Below are 20,532 nucleotides of genomic sequence, written 5' to 3'. Positions count from 1 at the left end.
TATAGTCTAGTCTATAGTCTAGTCTATAGTCTAGTCTAGTCTAGTCTATAGTCTAGTCTATAGTCTAGTCTATAGTCTAGTCTATAGTCTAGTCTATAGTCTAGTCTATAGTCTAGTCTATAGTCTAGTCTATAGTCTAGTCTATAGTCTAGTCTATAGTCTAGTCTATAGTCTAGTCTATAGTCTAGTCTATAGTCTAGTCTATAGTCTAGTCTATAGTCTAGTCTATAGTCTAGTCTATAGTCTAGTCTATAGTCTAGTCTATAGTCTAGTCTATAGTCTAGTCTATAGTCTAGTCTATAGTCTTCTATAGTCTAGTCTATAGTCTAGTCTATAGTCTAGTCTATAGTCTAGTCTATAGTCTAGTCTATAGTCTAGTCTATAGTCTAGTCTATAGTCTAGTCTATAGTCTAGTCTATAGTCTAGTCTATAGTCTAGTCTATAGTCTAGTCTATAGTCTAGTCTATAGTCTAGTCTATAGTCTAGTCTATAGTCTAGTCTATAGTCTAGTCTAGTCTAGTCTATAGTCTAGTCTATAGTCTAGTCTATAGTCTAGTCTATAGTCTAGTCTATAGTCTAGTCTATAGTCTAGTCTATAGTCTAGTCTATAGTCTAGTCTATAGTCTAGTCTATAGTCTAGTCTATAGTCTAGTCTATAGTCTAGTCTATAGTCTAGTCTATAGTCTAGTCTATAGTCTAGTCTATAGTCTAGTCTATAGTCTAGTAGTCTATAGTCTAGTCTATAGTCTAGTCTATAGTCTAGTCTATAGTCTAGTCTATAGTCTAGTCTATAGTCTAGTCTATAGTCTAGTCTATAGTCTAGTCTATAGTCTAGTCTATAGTCTAGTCTATAGTCTAGTCTATAGTCTAGTATAGTCTAGTCTATAGTCTAGTTATAGTCTAGTCTATAGTCTAGTCTATAGTCTAGTCTATAGTCTAGTCTATAGTCTAGTATAGTCTAGTCTATAGTCTAGTCTATAGTCTAGTCTATAGTCTAGTCTATAGTCTAGTCTATAGTCTAGTATAGTATCTAGTCTATAGTCTAGTCTATAGTCTAGTCTAGTCTATAGTCTAGTCTATAGTCTAGTGTATAGTCTAGTCTATAGTCTAGTCTATAGTCTAGTCTATAGTCTAGTCTATAGTCTAGTCTATAGTCTAGTCTATAGTCTAGTCTATAGTCTAGTCTATAGTCTAGTCTATAGTCTAGTCTATAGTCTAGTCTATAGTCTAGTCTATAGTCTAGTCTATAGTCTAGTCTATAGTCTAGTCTATAGTCTAGTCTATAGTCTAGTCTATAGTCTAGTCTATAGTCTTGTCTATAGTCTAGTCTATAGTCTAGTCTATAGTCTAGTCTATAGTCTAGTTATAGTCTAGTCTATAGTCTAGTTTATAGTCTAGTCTATAGTCTAGTCTATAGTCTAGTCTAGTCTAGTCTATAGTCTAGTCTATAGTCTAGTCTATAGTCTAGTCTATAGTCTAGTCTATATTCTAGTCTATAGTCTAGTCTATAGTCTAGTCTATAGTCTAGTCTATAGTCTAGTCTATAGTCCAGTCTATAGTCTAGTCTATAGTCTAGTCTATAGTCTAGTCTATAGTCTAGTCTATAGTCTAGTCTATAGTCTAGTCTATAGTCTAGTCTATAGTCTAGTCTATAGTCTAGTCTATAGTCTAGTCTATAGTCTAGTCTATAGTCTAGTCTATAGTCTAGTCTATAGTCTAGTCTATAGTCTAGTCTATAGTCTAGTCTATAGTCAAGTCTATAGTCTAGTCTATAGTCTAGTCTATAGTCTAGTCTATAGTATAGTCTATAGTCTAGTCTATAGTCTAGTCTAGTCTATAGTCTAGTCTATAGTCTAGTCTATAGTCTAGTCTATAGTCTAGTCTATAGTCTAGTCTATAGTCTAGTCTATAGTCTAGTCTATAGTCTAGTTTATAGTCTAGTCTATAGTCTAGTTTATAGTCTAGTCTATAGTCTAGTCTATAGTCTAGTCTATAGTCTAGTCTATATTCTAGTCTATAGTCTAGTCTATAGTCTAGTCTATAGTCTAGTCTATAGTCTAGTCTATAGTCCAGTCTATAGTCTAGTCTATAGTCTAGTCTATAGTCTAGTCTATAGTCTAGTCTATAGTCTAGTCTATAGTCTAGTCTATAGTCTAGTCTATAGTCTTGTCTATAGTCTAGTCTATAGTCTAGTCTATAGTCTAGTCTATAGTCTAGTTTATAGTCTAGTCTATAGTCTAGTTTATAGTCTAGTCTATAGTCTAGTCTATAGTCTAGTCTATAGTCTAGTCTATAGTCTAGTCTATAGTCTAGTCTATAGTCTAGTCTATAGTCTAGTCTATAGTCTAGTCTATAGTCTAGTCTATAGTCTAGTATAGTCTTGTCTATAGTCTAGTCTATAGTCTTGTCTATAGTCTAGTCTATAGTCTAGTCTATAGTCTAGTTTATAGTCTAGTCTATAGTCTAGTCTATAGTCTAGTCTATAGTTTTGTCTATAGTCTAGTCTATAGTCTAGTCTATAGTCTAGTCTATAGTCTAGTCTATAGTCTAGTCTATAGTCTAGTCTATAGTCTAGTCTATAGTCTAGTCTATAGCCTAGTCTATAGTCTTGTATAGTCTAGTCTATAGTCTAGTCTATAGTCTAGTCTATAGTCTAGTCTATAGTCTAGTCTATAGTCTAGTCTATAGTCTAGTCTATAGTCTAGTCTATAGTCTAGTCTATAGTCTAGTCTATAGTCTAGTCTATAGTCTAGTCTATAGTCTAGTCTATAGTCTAGTCTATATTCTAGTCTATAGTCTAGTCTATAGTCTAGTCTATAGTCTAGTCTATAGTCTAGTCTATAGTCCAGTCTATAGTCTAGTCTATAGTCTAGTCTATAGTCTAGTCTATAGTCTAGTCTATAGTCTAGTCTATAGTCTAGTCTATAGTCTAGTCTATAGTCTAGTCTATAGTCTAGTCTATAGTCTAGTCTAGTCTATAGTCTAGTCTAGTCTATAGTCTAGTCTATAGTCTACTTTATAGTCTACTTTATAGTCTAGTCTATAGTCTGGTTTATAGTCAAGTCTATAGTCTAGTCTATAGTGTAGTATGTAGTATAGTCTATAGTGTAGTCTATAGTCTAGTCTATAGTCCAGTCTATAGTATAATCTATTCTTGTACATTGTCTAGTATGTTTTTCTTTTATACTTTTATTATAGGGTATGTGCAATACGACTTAAATTCAAGTTTATTTTATTTATGCTTAAGTTTATTATTACACCGCTTCAGATTATGAAAACAAAGTATAATAAGTGTAAAATTTAACATTTTAGTACATCCCAAATCGACAATAAACTATGGACAAAAACACCCAATTGGAAATTTTCATAATTAAATGCTATTTATTATTTCTAATTTATTTTTATTTTTACTTTAATGCTTCTTAAATTCGTCTCTCTATAGGTACCATGTAATTTATCCAGCCATCCAAAGGCACCAAAATTGTAATTGAATCTAAGAACAGCAAATAAAGATGGTAAGTCTTACTTTAAAATATATAAACCTACAATATCCCACTTACTTTGAATGATGATAGTCATGAAACATCACCGAATCACCTATAAAGGCAAATAAAACCCCGAATGAACAGTCATTGAAATAAAAATGGCCAAAATCGTAAAGAACCAGGCAATCACAACATGTGTATTGACAATAGCTGATATTAAAGCTATTGGTCCCAAATTACTTATACAATATTCCACAGGATGACAATAGAAAGTTACAACCGCAATGGGAGCATTCCATTCATGATGTTTTTTATGAAATATTTATAAATCAAACGATGATGTAGCAAACGATGTCCGTAATAGAATATAATCTCCTGTAAGACAGCCATTAAAGCCAAATCGATAAGAAATGTTTTCATTGACGGCAATTGACGTATGGAGTCAATTGTTTTGTATTGAAAACAAAGTAAATTTCCTATTTGGAGGCCAAGAAATGTGACAACTAATTGATTGAATAGGATTTGTTTAATGGCCTGTAGAATTTAAGAATTTTATATAAAATCGTGAAATTTACAGAGTAAAAACTTATAAAATTTACCTTCCATAATTTTCTCTTATCCACTGGTTCATTTTGTCCCGGCTGGATTTTATATTTATAAATCCAACATGGTTTATTTGTAATATCGATAAAGGTAAAAACAGTTGCATAACTCCAATAAAAAACCAATACCACTAATGTACTACCAATATTCCATAGTATCCTTGGATCGTCAGCTTTAATGCAAACAAAATTTGTGTATTGTTGTAGTAGATTTAATTTATTTATTAAAACTTACTTGTTAAATCCAATAGTTTATTCCAGGCCATTTGTGTTTTAGCTCCCCATGTAATCCAGGAATCTTGGTAATATGTGGTTAAATTTGTTGTTTCCATTTGTGTGTTCGATATATTACTATTTAATAATCCATATTGCATTCCACTTTCAAGCTGTAGTTTAATATGCAAAATATTAATTAATTTAAATATTTCAAACTGCTCTTAAATATGTGTTATATTAATTGTTGAAATTAATTTGTTGAAGCTACTAGCTTTTTATGTCGACTTGTTACAATATCATCTAGCTACTAAGTAATAAAACCTCTTTGAAAAATTTCTAATTAGATGATCCAAATTCTGCTAATTTCTCGCACATTATATTATTCATATTTTTGTTTGAGAAATTTCTTTTACTTAACAAAATGACGCCAATCATCCTTTAATTGGCCAATCCTGAGATCCTATAATTAATTAGCTTCAAGATAGAGTTCATGTAATTCGTTTTAACTTAAGGAAGTAATTTAATTAATTTATGTTTAAATGTATGAGATTACAAGAGCAAGTTATTAGGAAAAACGTGCTGTTTTTGACGTTGTGCACCACCAGCTAATAGACAACACTAAGCTACAAAATTACAACGAGTAAATGTAATCAACACGTGATTTATCGTGATTCTAGTCTAGTTTAAAGTTTAGTCTATAGTGTAGTTTATAGTGTAGTCTAAAGTAAAAAGTAGTCAAGTCTATAGTTTAGTCTAGCCTATAGTCTAGTCTATAGTCTAGTCTATAGTCTAGTCTATAGTCTAGTCTATAGTCTAGTCTATAGTCTAGTCTATAGTCTAGTCTATAGTCTAGTCTATAGTCGAGTCGACAGTCTAGTCTATAGTCTAGTCTATAGTCTAGTCTATAGTCTAGTCTATAGTCTAGTCTATAGTCTAGTCTATAGTCTAGTCTATAGTCTAGTCTATAGTCTAGTCTATAGTATAGTCTATAGTCTAGTCTATAGTCTAGTCTATAGTCTAGTCTATAGTCTAGTCTATAGTCTAGTCTATAGTCTAGTCTATAGACTATTGACTAAACTATAGACTAGACTATTGTTTATAGTCCAGTATATTGACTATAGACTACGCTATAGACTAGACTATAGAATAGACTAGACTAGACTACAGTCTAGACTATAGACTAGACTATAGATTAGAATGTAAACTAGACTACAGACTAGACTATGGAATATATTATATACTAGACTATAGACTAGTCTAGTCTAGTCTATAGTCTAGTCTATAGTCTAGGTTATAGTCTTATCTATAGTCTAGTATATAGTCTAGTCTACAGACTAGTCTATAGTTTAGTCTAGTCTATAGTCCAGTCTATAGACTATTGACTAACTATAGACTAGACTATTGTTTATAGTCCAGTCTATAGACTATAGACTAAACTATAGACTAAACTATAGACTAGACTATAGACTAGACTATAGACTAGACTACAGACTAGACTATAGACTAGACTATAGACTAGACTATAGACTAGACTATAGACTAGACTATAGATTAGAATATAGACTAGAATACAGATTAGACTATGGACTAGATTATATACTAGACTATAGACTAGTCTAGCCTAATCTAGCCTAGTCTATAGTCTAGTCTAAAGTCTAGTCTGTAGTCTAGTCTAGTCTATAGTGTAGTCTATAGTGTAGTCTATAGTGTAGTCTATAGTGTAGTCTATAGTCTATAGACTGGACTATAAAGTCTAGTCTAAAGTCTAGTATATAGTCTAGTCTATAGTCTAGTCTATAGTCTAGTCTATAGTCTAGTCTATAGTCTAGTCTATAGTCTAGTCTATAGTCTAGTCTATAGTCTAGTCTATAGTCTAGTCTATAGTCTAGTCTATAGTCTAGTCTATAGTCTAGTCTATAGTCTAGTCTATAGTCTAGTCTATAGTCTAGTCTATAGTCTAGTCTATAGTCTAGTCTATAGTTTAGTCTATAGTCTAGTCTATAGTCTAGTGTATAGTCTAGTCTGTGTATAGTCTAGTCTATAGTCTAGTCTGTAGTCTAGTCTATAGTGTAGTCTATATTCTAATCTATAGTCTAGTCTATAGTCTAGTCTATAGTCTAGTCTATAGTCTAGTAGATATTCTAGTCTATAGTCTAGTCTATAATCTATAGACTAGACTATGACTATGGTAGGAATATAGTAAGGAAATTGGGCAGAGCATGCCCAATTCTCCATTAAACTTTTTAAATCTCGAATGAGGAATGTCTTGAGGAATGATCTTGTAAAGTATTAAATTTGTCTGATAGGTGGCGTATCAGATAGCTTTAAATTTAAAAGGCTTTTGCGAAAATTTTCAAAGTATTTATTTCACTTTATTGTTATTCCCAGATTGGAAACTCTTTTCAGTTTTTGTGTTAAATTTTGTGTATTCATTCTCCACCACTTTGGTTTCCTTGTAAGTACCATGTAATTTATCTAACCAGCCAAACATTCCATAATTAACAATTAAATCTAAAATATTAAAATAAAAATATGAAAAAAAAAACTATAATTCGATTTCGAAAAAAAACATATTCATAACAATTTATCGAATTTGTATGAAAAATTGTCTGCAATAAATTGTTATGAATTTATTTATCTTAAATTAATAACTAGAATTCAAAAACTTACTTGGAATGGTGATAATCATGATAACGTATCGAAGCACCCGAATTCGGAAACGAATATCCACAATGATCAGCCATTGAATTAAGAATGGCCAAAGTTAAAAACAACCAGACGGTAAAAACATGTGAACGCATTAAAGCAAATGAAGTGGAGACTGGAATCAAATTCAAAAAAATATGTTCCAAAGGATGACAATAAAATGTAATGGCAGCAATAGGAGCCGTCCATTCATGATGTTTCTTATGGACATATTTATAATCGATTTATGATGCATCGCACGATGTATATAATAAAAATAGAATTCCTCCAGCAAAGAAACCACAACAATATCCATAAAATTTTGTCTAATGAAGGTAATACCCGTAAGGGTGTAGTGCAGCGTATTTTGAACAAACAATGATATAGTATAAAATACATGGGTATACCGACTAAAGTTGATTCATTAACACATTTAAAATGGCCTGAAAAAAATCAAAATTTTACATAATTTTCCGCTTATAAAGTTTATTAGTAGTATCCTACCGGTATTAATTTCTTGTTATCGACAGGCTCATTTTTTCCCGGTTGTATTTTATATTTTCTTAAAAATTTCGGTCTATTTGTCAAGTCCATAAATGTATACCAACTAGCATTTAACCAATACACCAAAATGAAAACCAAAGTAGTGCCAAAAACCCACACTGTTTGAGGATCATCACCTGAAATTTCCATATATTGAATTTTTAATATTTGTGTCACGTTTTTTATTATAGTTTGCAAAATTTACCGACTAAATTTAAGAAATCATTCCATTTGGAATCTGCTATAATGCCCACTTTATAATAATAGGTCTTTATTTCCTTCAAAATAGTTTCGGTGTCCATGTTAATCACACGATTTAATCAAAACTAAAATCTTTTTCTTGTATTTTTTTTTTGATATTTTTAAAATTGTTTTAAAACTGCAAAAAAAGTGTTTGGTCATTTAAATGCAATATTGATAACATTTGTTATTTATTTCTTTATCAAAAAACCACTAGTGGTTATCAATATAGTCCAAAGTAGTCATTGGTTTATCAATTTTATATTAAAATTTGGGCATATTTTTTAACACCGATATATAAATTTACTTAAATAAAAAAAGTCATTGTCAGAAAAAAAACAAAACATAACTCGAACAGAAGCGGATTAGAACCAGAACAGAACACAACCAGAAATAGAACAGAACTAGAACAAAACTAAAACTAGAACAGAACTTGAACAGAACTAGAACAGAACTAGAACAGAACTAGAACAGAATTAGAACAGAACTAAACAGAACTAGAACAGAACTAGAACAGAACTAGAACAGAACTAGAACAGAACTAGAACAGAACTAGAACAGAACTAGAACAGAACTAGAACAGAACTAGAACAGAACTAGAACAGAACTAGAACAGAACTAGAACAGAACTAGAACAGAACTAGAACAGAACTAGAACAGAACTAGAACAGCACTAGAACAGAACTAGAACAGAACTAGAACAGAACTAGAACAGAACTAGAACAGAACTAGAACAGAACTAGACAGAACTAGAACGAAAACTAGAACAGTAACATAGAATTAAAACAGAACTAGAACTGAACTAGAACTGAACTAGAACTGAACTAGAAACTGAACTAGAACTGAACTAGAACTGAACTAGAACTGAACTAGAACTGAACTAGAACTGAACTGGAAACTGAACTAGAAATGAACTAGAACTGAATTAGAACTGAACTGAACTGAACTAGAACTGAACTAGAAACATAACTCGAACAGAAGCGGATTAGAAACCAGAACAGACCACAACCAGAAATAGAACAGAATTAGAACAAAACTAAAACTAGAACAGAACTTGAACAGAACTAGAACAGAACTAGAACAGAACTAGAACAGAATTAGAACAGAACTAGAACAGAACTAGAACAGAACTAGAACAGAACTAGAACAGAACTAGAACAGAACTAGAACAGAACTAGAACAGAACTAGAACAGAACTAGAACAGAACTAGAACAGAACTAGAACAGAACTAGAACAGAACTAGAACAAACTAGAATAGAATTAGAACAGAACTAGAACTGAACTAGAACTGAACTAGAACTGAACTAGAACTGAACTAGAACTGAACTAGAACTGAACTAGAACTGAACTAGAACTGAACTAGAACTGAACTAGAACTGAACTAGAACTGAACTAGAACTGAACTAGAACTGAACTAGAACTGAACTGGAACTGAACTAGAAATGAACTAGAACTGAATTAGAACTGAACTAGAACTGAACTAGAACTGAACTAGAACTGAACTAGAACTGAACTAGAACTGAACTAGAACTGAACTAGAACTGAACTAGAACTGAACTAGAACTGAACTAGAACTGAACTAGAACTGAACTAGAACTGAACTAGAACTGAACTAGAACTGAACTAGAACTGAACTAGAACTGAACTAGAACTGAACTAGAACTAGAACTGAACTAGAACTGAACTAGAACTGAACTAGAACTGAACTAGAACTGAACTAGAACTGAACTAGAACTGAACTAGAACTGAACTAGAACTGAACTAGAACTGAACTAGAACTGAACTAGAACTGAACTAGAACTGAACTAGAACTGAACTGATCTAGAACTGAACTGAACTAGAACTGAACTGAACTAGAACTGAACTGAACTGAACTGAACTAGAACTGAACTGAACTAGAACTGAACTGAACTAGAACTGAACTAGAACTGAATTAGAACTGAACTAGAACTGAACTTGAACTGAACTGAACTGAACTAGAACTGAACTAGAACTGAACTAGAACTGAACTAGAACTGAACTAGAACTGAACTAGAACTGAACTAGAACTGAACTAGAACTGAACTAGAACTGAACTAGAACTGAACTAGAACTGAACTAGAACTGAACTAGAACTGAACTAGAACTGAACTAGAACTGAACTAGAACTGAACTAGAACTGAACTAGAACTGAACTAGAACTGAACTAGAACTGAACTAGAACTGAACTAGAACTGAACTAGAACTGAACTAGAACTGAACTAGAACTGAACTAGAACTGAACTAGAACTGAACTAGAACTGAACTAGAACTGAACTAGAACTGAACTAGAACTGAACTAGAACTGAACTAGAACTGAACTAGAACTGAACTAGAACTGAACTAGAACTGAACTAGAACTGAACTAGAACTGAACTAGAACTGAACTAGAACTGAACTAGAACTGAACTAGAACTGAACTAGAACTGAACTAGAACTGAACTAGAACTGAACTAGAACTAGAACTGAACTAGAACTGAACTAGATCGGAACTTGATCTGAACTTGATCTGAACTAGAACTAAACTAGAACTGAACTAGAACTGAACTAGAACTGAACTAGAACTGAACTAGAACTGAACTAGAACTGAACTAGAACTGAACTAGAACTGAACTAGAACTGAACTAGAACTGAACTAGAACTGAACTAGAACTGAACTAGAACTGAACTAGAACTGAACTAGAACTGAACTAGAACTGAACTAGAACTGAACTAGAACTGAACTAGAACTGAACTAGAACTGAACTAGAACTGAACTAGAACTGAACTAGAACTGAACTAGAACTGAACTAGAACTGAACTAGAACTGAACTAGAACTGAACTAGAACTGAACTAGAACTGAACTAGAACTGAACTAGAACTGAACTAGAACTGAACTAGAACTGAACTAGAACTGAACTAGAACTGAACTAGAACTGAACTAGAACTGAACTAGAACTGAACTAGAACTGAACTAGAACTGAACTAGAACTGAACTAGAACTGAACTAGAACTGAACTAGAACTGAACTAGAACTGAACTAGAACTGAACTAGAACTGAACTAGAACTGAACTAGAACTGAACTAGAACTGAACTAGAACTGAACTAGAACTGAACTAGAACTGAACTAGAACTGAACTAGAACTGAACTAGAACTGAACTAGAACTGAACTAGAACTGAACTAGAACTGAACTAGAACTGAACTAGAACTGAACTAGAACTGAACTAGAACTGAACTAGAACTGAACTAGAACTGAACTAGAACTGAACTAGAACTGAACTAGAACTGAACTAGAACTGAACTAGAACTGAACTAGAACTGAACTAGAACTGAAACTAGAACTGAACTAGAACTGAACTAGAACTGAACTAGAACTGAACTAGAACTGAACTAGAACTGAACTAGAACTGAACTACTGAACTAGAACTGAACTAGAACTGAACTGGAACTGAACTAGAACTGAACTAGAACTGAACTAGAACTGAACTAGAACTGAACTAGAACTGGACTAGAACTGAACTAGAACTGAACTAGAACTGAACTAGAACTGAACTAGAACTGAACTAGAACTGAACTAGAACTGAACTAGAACTGGACTAGAATTGAACTAGAACTGAACTATTTTATCAATAATTAAAATATACACCACTTTATTGTTGACCTAATAGTATTAAAATATATAGAATCTGCAATTTAGCAAACAAAAATAGAAATAATAAGAAATTAAAATATTTTATTTTATATTCCGTTTTGTTTGTGTTCATAACTTGTACATACAATATGAATATGATTTATTATTATCCTTGTATATACTAATTACATATAAAATATTATTTTATTATTTATCATTATTACACCTACATACAATTAAATTAAAACTATCAAATACTTATCTATTTTCTAATACACACAATTACACTTTTTTGGTATATCTTATATAACTTTTTTGTGATAAAATCATTCGTGAATATTTTGCATTTATAAAAAGTCTTGCTAGAAAACTTTTGATTACTACTACAATAAATTTTATGTTTTATTTAGAACTGTAATTATTACAAATTTTAAAGCTTTTCTTTGCGACCCTTTCTTAAATTAAGGTTGTATTTTATTGGATCCTTTAATACCCTATTCCATTCCATGTAATTTATTCACTTCATAGTGGAATCGGGAAAAGCATCTCGCGGTGGTACAAAACTTAACATCATAAGATGACGAGCATAGGATTTAGTAGCTCGAATAAAGTATCAGTACCATGCAGACGATCCAAAACACCCAAGACACCAAACAATTATTGAATCTATAATTAGATTTAGAAAATTACTGTTAAATTGTTTCTAAGAAATAAACTCACTTCAAATGATGAAAATCATGGGCCTCTGGACTTGGAAAGAAGGGCAAATGATAACCCGAGTGAGCATTTAACGTTGAGAGTATGGCCAAGGCAAACCAGAGCCAGGCGGTCGCCACATGACTGCCCATTAGGAAAACTCCCAAAAATGGTGGAAATAAATTACTAAAATATGTTCAATGGGATGACAATACAAAGCGGTGACAGCAATCGGAGCAGTCCACTCATGATGTTGTTTGTGTATAAATTTATAAATTTTTTATTGTGCAGCAAACGATGTGAGTAATAGAATCCCAATTCTTCCATTAAAATACACACAGTCAATTCGACACACACCCAATGAAATGTCGGCAATTCTCGTATTGAACTTAGACCTCGTAATTTCATCAATTTATAGGAGAGAAATGATATGGGTACACCGATGAAAATTTGATTGCTAATTACTTTCGAGATTACCTAAAATGTACAAAAGTTTATTGAAATAGATTTTCAGTTTGAGGAAGAATGTGAAATTTACTTTTAGTAGACGTGCTCTTTCTACTGGTTCATTTGTACCCGGTTGTTTTTATATTTACGTAAAAATGCTGGTCGATTAGTTAGATCCATAAAAGTGTAGATACCACCCACCAGCCAGTATACAAGCATAGTAAAGATATTAGTGCCAATTACCCAAAAGACCAAAGGATCATCGCCTGGAAGAGTTTAAAGTTAAATTTGTTTATTTAGCTATATTTAATAGTATATCTAAAGTTTATATTCTATAGGTAAGAACAGCACCAGAACTAGAACTGAACTAAACTGAACTAGAATTGAACTAGAACTGAATTAGAACTGAACTAGAACTGAACTAGAACTGAACTAGAACTGAACTAGAACTGAACTAGAACTGAACTAGAACTGAACTAGAACTGAACTAGAACTGAACTAGAACTGAACTAGAACTGAACTAGAACTGAACTAGAACTGAACTAGAACTGAACTAGAACTGAACTAGAACTGAACTAGAACTGAACTAGAACTGAACTAGAACTGAACTAGAACTGAACTAGAACTGAACTAGAACTGAACTAGAACTGAACTAGAACTGAACTAGAACTGAACTAGAACTGAACTAGAACTGAACTAGAACTGAACTAGAACTGAACTAGAACTGAACTAAACTGAGCTAGAACTGAACTAGAACTGAACTAGAACTGAACTAGAACTAAACTAGAACTGAACTAGAACTGAACTAGAACTGAACTAGAACTGAACTGAACTGAACTAGAACTGAACTAGAACTGAACCAGAACTGAACTAGAACTGAACTAGAACTGAACTAGAACTGAACTAGAACTGAACTAGAACTAAACTAGAACTGAACTAGAACTGAACTAGAACTGAACTAGAACTGAACTAGAACTGAACTAGAACTGAACTAGAACTGAACTAGAACTGAACTAGAACTGAACTAGAACTGAACTAGAACTGAACTAGAACTGAACTAGAACTGAACTAGAACTGAAATAGAACTGAAATAGAACTTAGCTAGAACTGAACTAGAACTGAACTAAAACTGAACTAGAACTAAACTAGAACTGAACTAGAACTGAACTAGAACTGAACTAGAACTGAACTAGAACTGAACTAGAACTGAACTAGAACTGAACTAGAACTGAACTAGAACTGAACTAGAACTGAACTAGAACTAAACTAGAACTGAACTAGAACTGAACTAGAACTGAACTAGAACTGAACTAGAACTGAACTAGAACTGAACTAGAACTGAGCTAGAACTGAACTAGAACTGAACTAGAACTGAACTAGAACTGAACTAGAACTGAACTAGAACTGAACTAGAACTGAACTAGAACTGAACTAGAACTGAACTAGAACAGAACTAGAACTGAACTAGAACTGAACTAGAACTGAACTAGAACTGAACTAGAACTGAACTAGAACTGAACTAGAACTGAACTAGAACTGAACTAGAACTGAACTAGAACAAACTGAACTAGAACTGAACTAGAACTGAACTAGAACTGAACTAGAACTGAACTAGAACTGAACTAGAACTGAACTAGAACTGAACTAGAACTGAACTAGAACTGAACTAGAACTGAACTAGAACTGAACTAGAACTGAACTAGAACTGAACTAGAACTGAACTAGAACTGAACTAGAACTGAACTAGAACTAAACTAGAACTGAACTAGAACTGAACTAGAACTGAACTAGAACTGAACTAGAACTGAACTAGAACTGAACTAGAACTGAATTAGAACTGAACTAGAACTGAACTAGAACTGAACTAGAACTGAACTAGAACTGAACTAGAACTGAACTAGAACTGAACTAGAACTGAACTAGAACTGAACTAGAACTGAACTAGAACTGAACTAGAACTGAACTAGAACTGAACTAGAATCTGAACTAGAACTGAACTAGAACTGAACTAGAACTGAACTAGAACTGAACTAGAACTGAACTAGAACTGAACTAGAACTGAACTAGAACTGAACTAGAACTGAACTAGAACTGAACTAGAACTGAACTAGAACTGAACTAGAACTGAACTAGAACTGAACTAGAACTGAACTAGAACTGAACTAGAACTGAACTAGAACTGAACTAGAACTGAACTAGAACTGAACTAGAACTGAACTAGAACTGAACTAGAACTGAACTAGAACTGAACTAGAACTGAACTAGAACTGAACTAGAACTGAACTAGAACTGAACTAGAACTGAACTAGAACTGAACTAGAACTGAACTAGAACTGAACTAGAACTGAACTAGAACTGAAACTGAACTAAAGAACTAGAACTGAACTAGAACTAGAACTGAACTAGAACTGAACTAGAACTGAACTAGAACTGAACTAGAACTGAACTAGAACTGAACTAGAACTGAACTAGAACTGAACTAGAACTGAACTAGAACTGAACTAGAACTGAACTAGAACTGAACTAGAACTGAACTAGAACTGAACTAGAACTGAACTAGAACTGAACTAGAACTGAACTAGAACTGAACTAGAACTGAACTAGAACTGAACTAGAACTGAACTAGAACTGAACTAGAACTGAACTAGAACCGAATAAAAACAGAACTAGAACCGAATAAAAACAGATCAAGGACATAATCAGAACAGAATAAGAACATAACTGAATCAGAATATAACTAGAACAGAACTATTGAACTAAACCAGAATAGAACTGATAAAATAAATTGATTGTATCTATAGTATGGCCCAATACGGAGAGATTTTTAATAGACAAAATAATTACTAACTAGTTCAAAAATATCGATCAGAAATGTTTGGTATTGGATCAGGAAAATTAGAATAAACTTTTTGTCCGAAATAGGCCCCAAAATAGGAAAACAATATGTATGTCATTGAAAAACAAAATAAATTGTTCCGTTATATAGTTTTGAATAAAAACCAACTTAATAAGTAATCGGTCCAAATGAACCCACACATAAACGAACTTGTCGTAGTTTATTCAACTTAAAAATTAGCAGCTAATAACAAGAGAGAAACATATAAAGAGAGTAGAATCATTTGATTACAATTATTATCATTAGAAAAATGTAAACAATAATTGTCTGCCAAATAATTGATATTGCAAATTAGTGGGAGGGTGGGGGTTTCAAGAGATAGAGGGTGTATGTATGCCTCTTATTTGTATGATAATGATTATCATTTCGCTCATTTGTTGCTATTTTTGTTGTGAGTTGAATAAGTAAACAATGGCTGGCACCAAGTAAAAGTGATCAAATTTCTTTGTTATTATTGTTGTGCAATTTCAAAACAAAAACAGTAAAAGATAAAAAAGTCACAATGATATTTAAGTACATTAACGAGTGAAAGAACATTTGATAGTTTTACTAGAAAGTCTAAAATACTTGTTACAGTATATGATTTAGCACTTTAGTGTTAATGTTTGTTTATAATTATTTTGTTATTTGTTAGTTTTACTAATAAGTTTATAAAAATAAAAAAGTAATATTATAATTAATACTTTTAAAAAGGTAAAAAATTTACTTACCTGTTATATCAATAAATTTATCCCATTGTGCCTGCCAAAAATCTCCAGAGGCTCCCCAGAAACTTTGTAAATGCCTGGTGGGTAGTAAAGGAAAATCGGTTAGCTTTTCCATGTATTATTTTTAAATTTTATTTTTTTTAATTTAAATTATTTTTATTTATTATTTTTGCTATTATTTATGCACGAGAACTTTTTTCAATTTAAGTTCCATTCATGTAGATCGTTTAAAAGTGACTGAACTGCGTCATAAAATCATTTCTCGTTTCCATGGGTATATACTACATACATATGTATGTATGTACCTGTGTATGATCAGAGAGAATGAAAACGACCTGTTTATATTATAAAAAAGCATGTTCGTTTTCGTAGTTTTGAGATTCAAAAAAATCTTTCACTTTTGCTCATTTGTAAACAATGGTTTTGTATAAATTTAAATGTATCTAGATACAGTTGTAAAATATCAGTAATTTTGTGAGTTTGAGTTAATATTAATATTTGAGTTATAACAATTGAGTGAAAACAATATAGGATACTCAAGATATACCAATACTAAGCTGCAATAGAATATTTTTCGCAAAATGTTAGACCTCTAGCTCTATCTGTTCTAGTATATAGTCTAGTCTATAGTCTATAGTTTAGTATATAGTCCAATCTATAGTGTAGTTTATAGTCTAATCTATAGTCTAATCTGTAGTCTAGTCTAAAGTCTAGTCTAAAGTCTAGTCTAAAGACTAGTCTAAAGTCTAGTCTACTCAATAGTCTAGTCTATAGTCTAGTCTATAGTCTAACCTAAAGTCTAGTCTATAGTCTAGTCTATAGTCTAGTCTATAGTCTAGTCTATAGTCTAGTCTATAGTCTAGCCTATAGTCTAGTCTATAGTCTAGTCTATAGTCTAGTCTATAGTCTAGTCTATAGTCGTCTATAATCTAGTCTATAGTCTAGTCTATATCTAGTCTATAGTCTAGTCTATAGTCTAGTCTATAGTCTAGTCTATAGTCTAGTCTATAGTCTAGTCTATAGTCTAGTCTATAGTCTAGTCTATAGTCTAGTCTATAGTCTAGTCTATAGTCTAGTCTATAGTCTAGTCTATAGTCTAGTCTATAGTCTAGTCTATAGTCTAGTCTATAGTCTAGTCTATAGTCTAGTCTATAGTCTAGTCTATAGTCTAGTCTATAGTCTAGTCTATAGTCTAGTCTATAGTCTAGTCTATAGTCTAGTCTAGTCTAGTCTATAGTCTAGTCTATAGTCTAGTCTATAGTCTAGTCTATAGTCTAGTCTATAGTCTAGGCTATAGTCTAGTCTATAGTCTAGTCTAGTCTAGTCTATAGTCTAGTCTATAGTCTATAGTCTAGTCTATAGTCTATAGTCTAGTCTATAGTCTAGTCTATAGTCTAGTCTATAGTCTAGTCTATAGTCTAGTCTATAGTCTAGTCTATAGTCTAGTCTATAGTCTAGTCTATAGTCTAGTCTATAGTCTAGTCTATAGTCTAGTCTATAGTCTAGTCTATAGTCTAGTCTATAGTCTAGTCTATAGTCTAGTCTATAGTCTAGTCTATAGTCTAGTCTATAGTCTAGTCTATAGTCTAGTCTATAGTCTAGTCTATAGTCTAGTCTATAGTCTAGTCTATAGTCTAGTCTATAGTCTAGTCTATAGTCTAGTCTATAGTCTAGTCTATAGTCTAGTCTATAGTCTAGTCTATAGTCTAGTCTATAGTCTAGTCTATAGTCTAGTCTATAGTCTAGTCTATAGTCTAGTCTATAGTCTAGTCTATAGTCTAGTCTATAGTCTAGTCTATAGTCTAGTCTATAGTCTAGTCTATAGTCTAGTCTATAGTCTAGTCTATAGTCTAGTCTATAGTCTAGTCTATAGTCTAGTCTATAGTCTAGTCTATAGTCTAGTCTATAGTCTAGTCTATAGACTAGTCTGTAGTCTATCTGTAGGATACTCAAGATATATAAAAAATAGCTTATATAAGGCAATATGAACCAATACTTTTCTACAAATGTTAGACCTCTAGCTCTATCTGTTCTAGTATAGTATAGCTCTATCTGTTCTAGTATATAGTCTATTCTATAGTCTAGTCTATAGTCTAGTCTATAGTCTAGTCTATAGTCTAGTCTATAGTCTAGTCTATAGTCTAGTCTAGTCTATAGTCTAGTCTATAGTCTAGTGTATTGTCTAGTCTATAGTCTAGTCTATAGTCTAGTCTATAGTCTAGTCTATAGTCTAGTCTATTGTCTAGTCTATAGTCTAGTCTATAGTCTAGTCTATAGTCCTAGTCTAATAGTCTAATCTATAGTCTAGTCTATAGTCGAGTCCTATAGTCGAGTCTATAGTCTAGGGGTCTATGGAGGTGCTAGTCTATCGGTCGATAGTCTATAGTCTAGTCGTATGAGTCCTAGTTCTATAGTCTAGTCGAGGCTATAGTCTAGTAGGGCTATGAGTCCTAGTCTATAAGTCTAGTCTATAGTCTAGTCTATAATAAGTCTAGTCTATAGTCAGGTCCCTATAGTCTAGTCTATAAGTCTAGTCCTATAGTCTAGTCTACGTAGTCGATTCTAGTCTAAGTGCCGATAAGACTAGTCTATAGTCCTCGTCTAGTAGTCCTAGTCTAGTAGTCTAGTCTATAGTCTAGTCTATAGTCTAGTCCTATTGTAGATGGTCTTTCAGAAAATTGATTTCCATTTAAGACGCCGACCAGCTAAACCGCCTCCGCTATATGTATATGAAAGGATCCATAATATAATATATAACATACATATATGCACAATATATGTATTATAGGGTGAAATAATTTATTGGGAAAAATGACAAACTAGTAATGACAACAAACTTCCACAAAGGTGAAATTTATAATTATTCGATTATTTGAAGAAGGAGGTTTTAAAATTGAGTTTCCCTTTCTTGTCAAAGTATTTATTTCCCTTATAATGACTTAAATTTTGATACTGTTAGTATTTATAACAATTCCCTTAAATAACACCCTCCCACTGGCTTTAGGTGTAAGTGAACTCGTAAAAAAGTTTTTGTTTTGGTTTATTTATAAATTCTATCAAAAACTACTTACCAAGTAAGGACATTACGAAAAACAATAAAGACGGCCAAAGCACAAGTTATAATAAAAATAACACTGTGTAGCGATGACAACCAACGGGGTTTTTGGGGTTCATTCAATGCCGGTCCAAAAGCTCCAGTATCGAGCGGTGATAGAGTGGGTGGTGACGGAGGTGATCTATTTTTATCATTTAATAATTTTTCGGACATGTTGTTGGTTTTTGTTGTGGTTTCTACAAAATTATTGTGTTGCATATAAATAGGCAAAGAGGATTTTTGGTGGAATCCTTAGCAGCTGCAGGAGCTAGAGAATGGGGATTAATATGATAGGGTGGTGGTGGATGTGTTGGCATTAGTGTTGTTGAAGGTTGTAGCATATTATTAAGATTTTCCATTAAAAATGCATTAGCAACTAGATTGCCTGTATTTGATTTGGACAACATTGAGGACGTTGTTGTTGTCGTTTTCAGCGGTGACGTTAGCGATGAAGTTGATAACGGTGCTGCTGTTTGCTGCGCTGCTGTTGTTGTAGAAGCATTTGTTGCTCCGGCGTTTGTCATTGTTGTTGTTGCTGTTTTTGTATTATTTGCAAGATTTGCCATTTTGTTGTTGTTTTAGTTTTCAGCTTATTTTTACTTAACTTTAGTTATATTTTGCTATTCTACACCTCTACAGGGAAAAATTACAAAAATAAATATAAAAACACCAACAGAGAGTTAAAAGGGTAACAACTATTAAAAAGGAAGTACAAAGATGTTGCTGTTGTTTGTTTTGTAAGAGTATTTGTGTATGTGTTGTTTTTGCTGTTGTTGTGTCTTAGTGTAGTTAAAAATCATCCTTTTAAAGTTGTTGACTGACCTTGACATTTAATGAAGTTCGATTTAAATTTTTCAACACTATAATTTAGTAATAAAAATGTTTAACTTAACTTTTACTTGTTTTAAAAGATTTTGATTAATGAGTTCTAGAACTAATTTTGTTTAATTGTATAATTGTATTTTATTTGTTTTTTCTATTTTCTTATTAAATTTTTGCAATTTTATTGATTTTTTTCTTAGTTTAATGGGTCTTTTTGTATATTTTTCTTTATTATTTAGTTAACTAATCAATAATTTTGTATTTTTAGTACGTTTTTAAGTTTTTTTCTTTTCTTAAGTTTAAAATACAAAATATTTAATATTTTTCAATACTTTTCGCCGACGTAACTTTATTTGATTGCGTATCCCGTTTATTTAATAACTCGTTTAATATCCATTTTGTTTACTTTCTTGGCGTTACCGCGTTACAAACTTTTCATTTTTCTCTTTGTGGGGGGTATGAAGAC

The 20,532-nt window shown here is 32.2% G+C and overlaps 2 protein-coding genes and 1 pseudogene across 2 annotated transcripts; all 3 read right to left on the bottom strand.

Moving 5' to 3' along the window:
• Positions 1–3,421: 3,421 nt before the first annotated feature.
• Positions 3,422–4,424, bottom strand: LOC119604153 (fatty acid hydroxylase domain-containing protein 2-like). Its single transcript, XM_037956625.1, has 4 exons — positions 4,323–4,424; positions 4,085–4,260; positions 3,561–4,019; positions 3,422–3,493 (listed from the first exon to the last, which is right to left on the bottom strand). Exons 1-3 carry the CDS (start codon positions 4,417–4,419, stop codon positions 3,759–3,761), a joined length of 534 nt encoding a protein of 177 aa, XP_037812553.1. The 5' UTR covers positions 4,420–4,424; the 3' UTR covers positions 3,422–3,493; positions 3,561–3,758.
• A 2,305-nt stretch (positions 4,425–6,729) lies between these two features.
• Positions 6,730–7,863, bottom strand: LOC119604151 (annotated as a pseudogene).
• Positions 7,864–11,486: 3,623 nt separating this feature from the next.
• LOC119604145 (fatty acid hydroxylase domain-containing protein 2) lies at positions 11,487–20,529 on the bottom strand. Its single transcript, XM_037956617.1, is given in 11 exon segments — positions 11,487–12,007; positions 12,010–12,057; positions 12,060–12,070; positions 12,125–12,293; positions 12,296–12,379; positions 12,382–12,577; positions 12,639–12,685; positions 12,688–12,813; positions 16,154–16,227; positions 19,222–19,877; positions 20,067–20,529. Coding segments are annotated over 10 exon segments (1,083 nt in total). The 5' UTR covers positions 19,464–19,877; positions 20,067–20,529; the 3' UTR covers positions 11,487–11,921.
• Between the last annotated feature and the right edge of the window lie 3 nt (positions 20,530–20,532).

This window comes from Lucilia sericata, unplaced genomic scaffold (assembly GCF_015586225.1).
Source record: "Lucilia sericata isolate MDLA Ls3-8-SP2 unplaced genomic scaffold, ASM1558622v1 Contig000366F_arrow, whole genome shotgun sequence".
NCBI lineage: Eukaryota > Metazoa > Arthropoda > Insecta > Diptera > Calliphoridae > Lucilia > Lucilia sericata.
The sequence above is the reverse complement of the archived record's forward strand: the minus strand, read 5'-3'. Positions and strand labels throughout refer to the sequence as shown.

Excerpts from the sequence above, each read along its gene's own strand:
- LOC119604153 (XM_037956625.1), bottom strand. The coding sequence starts at position 4,419 with ATGGAAACAACAAATTTAACCACATATTACCAAGATTCCTGGATTACA. Across the intron at positions 4,261-4,322 it reads TAAACTATTGGATTTAACAA|CTGACGATCCAAGGATACTA; the intron begins GTAAGTTTTAAT and ends TTTGCATTAAAG. Across the intron at positions 4,020-4,084 it reads ATAAGAGAAAATTATGGAAG|GCCATTAAACAAATCCTATT; the intron begins GTAAATTTTATA and ends TAAATTCTACAG.